Consider the following 2,432-nt stretch of genomic DNA (forward strand, 5'->3'; position numbering starts at 1 on the left):
GGGGGGGGGGGAGTGTGTGTGTGTGTGTGTGTGTGTGTGTGTGTGTGTGTGTGTGTGTGTGTGTGTGAACGCAAGCGACAGGCCACGTGCATGCGATAGATACCGCGGAATCAACTGCCACTTGCTTGGCAGCCGTGCAGCATGCCAGGCGGCGAGAAATAGAACTCGAAGTCAAGAGGCGGCCGGCCGCGCTCGGTGTCATACGTGGGCGCCGCGGCGGGGCCTGCAGCAGGCGCAAGAATCCGCGCGGGGCCCCACCATGGCGGAGCCCTCCTTGATGCGCGGCGCCTGCAGCAGCACCCAGCCCGGGCCCATGACGCGCCGCTTGAGCACGAGGGCCTCCAGCAGGCTCTGACGCGTGTTGAACACAGCCCTGCGCGCAGCATGAATGTGATTATCACGCGATGGAACCGTGTGTGTGTGTGCGTGCGTGTGTGTGTGTGTGTGTGTGTGTGTGTGTGTGTGCGCGCGCGCGCAGTCATAATGATGCACGCGGCCAGGGGCGCAGTTCAGGTTCCTTTCTTATGGTACCGGCAGCATGATCGCGCGCCAAATCGACTTGATGGACCGGGTAGGGCAAGGACATATGTCCGCCAGACGTGGCAGCCTGCGCCACACAAGCATGAGGCCGTAAGCTTCAAGGAAGCTGCCGGTATAACGTCGGCGGGGCCGACCCCAGGGGCGCACCCCACCTGAAGTGCTCCCCCTTGAGCGTCGTCATCAGGGTAGGCTCTGCCGCAGGGTAGCGCACCTATTGGGTCAGGGGTGGTGGTGGTGGTGGTGTTTGCGTATGTGTTGGTGGTGCGGAGGGTGCATGGCAGGGTTGTCACTTGGGTTTAAAGCGGAAAAGCGTTACGGACCAGGTATGGCCAGGGGTGGGAGGCGATTGAAGGGGGCTGGTCACAAGCAAGTGCCGCAGGCAGGCGCGGCGCCAGGCACAGGCTCGGAGGGCCTGGCCCGCAGCAGTCAGGATGGCTGGCCCCCTCAACGCCCCACACTCACTTTCTCTGGCTCTGTCTGGATCGGTTTTTCTCACACACACGCGCGCGCACACACACACACACACCCATACCAGCGCGCACGCACACACAAAAACACCCAAACAACCGCACGCACACACAGACTCATACACACGCACCATACACACAAACACACACACACACACTCACACGCCCATCCACGCAGCCCCCACCTTCAGCACCCACTGCTCCCCATGCGGCACACTGGGGTCCTCAAAGGCGTAGTTCCTCCTGACAGGCACGACGCGCATGCTGCGCACGCCCTGGCGCAGCAGCAGCGCGCGCAGCTCGGCCTTCAGGTCGGCGGCGCGGGCCTGCGCGAGCGGTGTGTGTGTGTGTGTGTGTGTGTGTGTGTGTGTGTGTGTGTGTGTGCGTGCATGCGCCCACGCATGCGCCCTTGCGCCGAGGTTGCCAGGCTGTCCGTATCATGACCCACAAACCTAAGCAGCTTTCCAAAGATGCCAACCACGGAAGGGCAGCACCGCATGTTGCAAAAACGGAGGGGATACAGCCCAAGCGGCTGCGGGCCGGCACCCACGTGCAGCGCCTTGAGAAGCTCCAGCCGCGCCGCCTGCGCCGCCGCCTGCAGCTCGCCGCCCTCGCCCCCGCCCTCCTCGGCCGCGCCCGCCCCTGCGCTGGCCGGGGCCGCCGCGGCCGCGGCTGCGGCATCCTTGGCGGCAGCCTCGAGGGCTGCCAGCTCTCCGGATGGGTCCGCGAAAACGTGGGGCGCCGGCACGACCAGCAGGCTGCAGGTTGAATGGACACACAGGGGTTGCTGATTCAGGGCGTTTCAGGGGCGGCGTTGCAATGACGAGCGGCCCTGGTCCCACGCTGGCGCACGCCCCGCCCGTTCTCCACGGCCGATGACATTCGGACGAGCAGTGAATGTGCGACATGACAAGCAGGCGACCCTCCTGGTCACGCGCAGGCTTTGCAGGCGCGCGCACGCGCTTGCATGTGTGTGTGTGTGTGTGTGTGTATGACAGAGCGAAAGCAAAAAGACGTGCGTGTGTGTGCACACAGGCGGCGGTGTTTTTGCTCCCACCTGCGGTGCATGTTTGGCACCAGGGTGCAGCAGGAGGACCACTTCCCGCGATACCAGGCCTTACCAAACAGATACAGCACATCTGCGGGGCGCGAGGGCGGGGCAGGAGGGCGGTGTGTCTCTTTTTCTTCCCTTGCATGCGGCAGGCCGGGCGATGAGGCGGCGGCCGTGGGGCGTGGAAGACCTCTGGCCTGCGCCGAACCGTCTGCCGGCCTGCAGCGCCCACGCCCCCGCCTTCGCGGCGCTGCCCGGCTCCAAAACCCGAGTCCTATGCAAACCAAACGCACCAGGCCTGTCCGGGTTCTCGAAAGCATCAATAAGGTAGAAGGGCATATTGCCATCCTTATCGAGCGGCAGCCCCTCAGACG

At 64.6% G+C, this 2,432-nt stretch overlaps 1 protein-coding gene across 1 annotated transcript in view; it reads right to left on the reverse strand.

Moving 5' to 3' along the window:
* The window catches only part of MNEG_13755 (DNA polymerase alpha subunit A), a gene marked incomplete at both ends in the record, with an annotated part of 4,687 nt that extends 2,290 nt beyond the window's left edge, over positions 1-2,397 (reverse strand). The window contains 6 exons of the mRNA XM_014037773.1: positions 259-373; positions 693-751; positions 1,193-1,333; positions 1,558-1,765; positions 2,065-2,146; positions 2,352-2,397. Coding sequence (XP_013893227.1) covers positions 259-373; positions 693-751; positions 1,193-1,333; positions 1,558-1,765; positions 2,065-2,146; positions 2,352-2,397 — 651 coding nt within the window. The remainder of the gene's footprint in view (positions 1-258; positions 374-692; positions 752-1,192; positions 1,334-1,557; positions 1,766-2,064; positions 2,147-2,351) is intronic.
* Positions 2,398-2,432: the final 35 nt, after the last annotated feature.

This window comes from Monoraphidium neglectum, assembly GCF_000611645.1.
Source record: "Monoraphidium neglectum strain SAG 48.87 unplaced genomic scaffold scaffold04028, whole genome shotgun sequence".
Lineage (NCBI taxonomy): Eukaryota > Viridiplantae > Chlorophyta > Chlorophyceae > Sphaeropleales > Selenastraceae > Monoraphidium > Monoraphidium neglectum.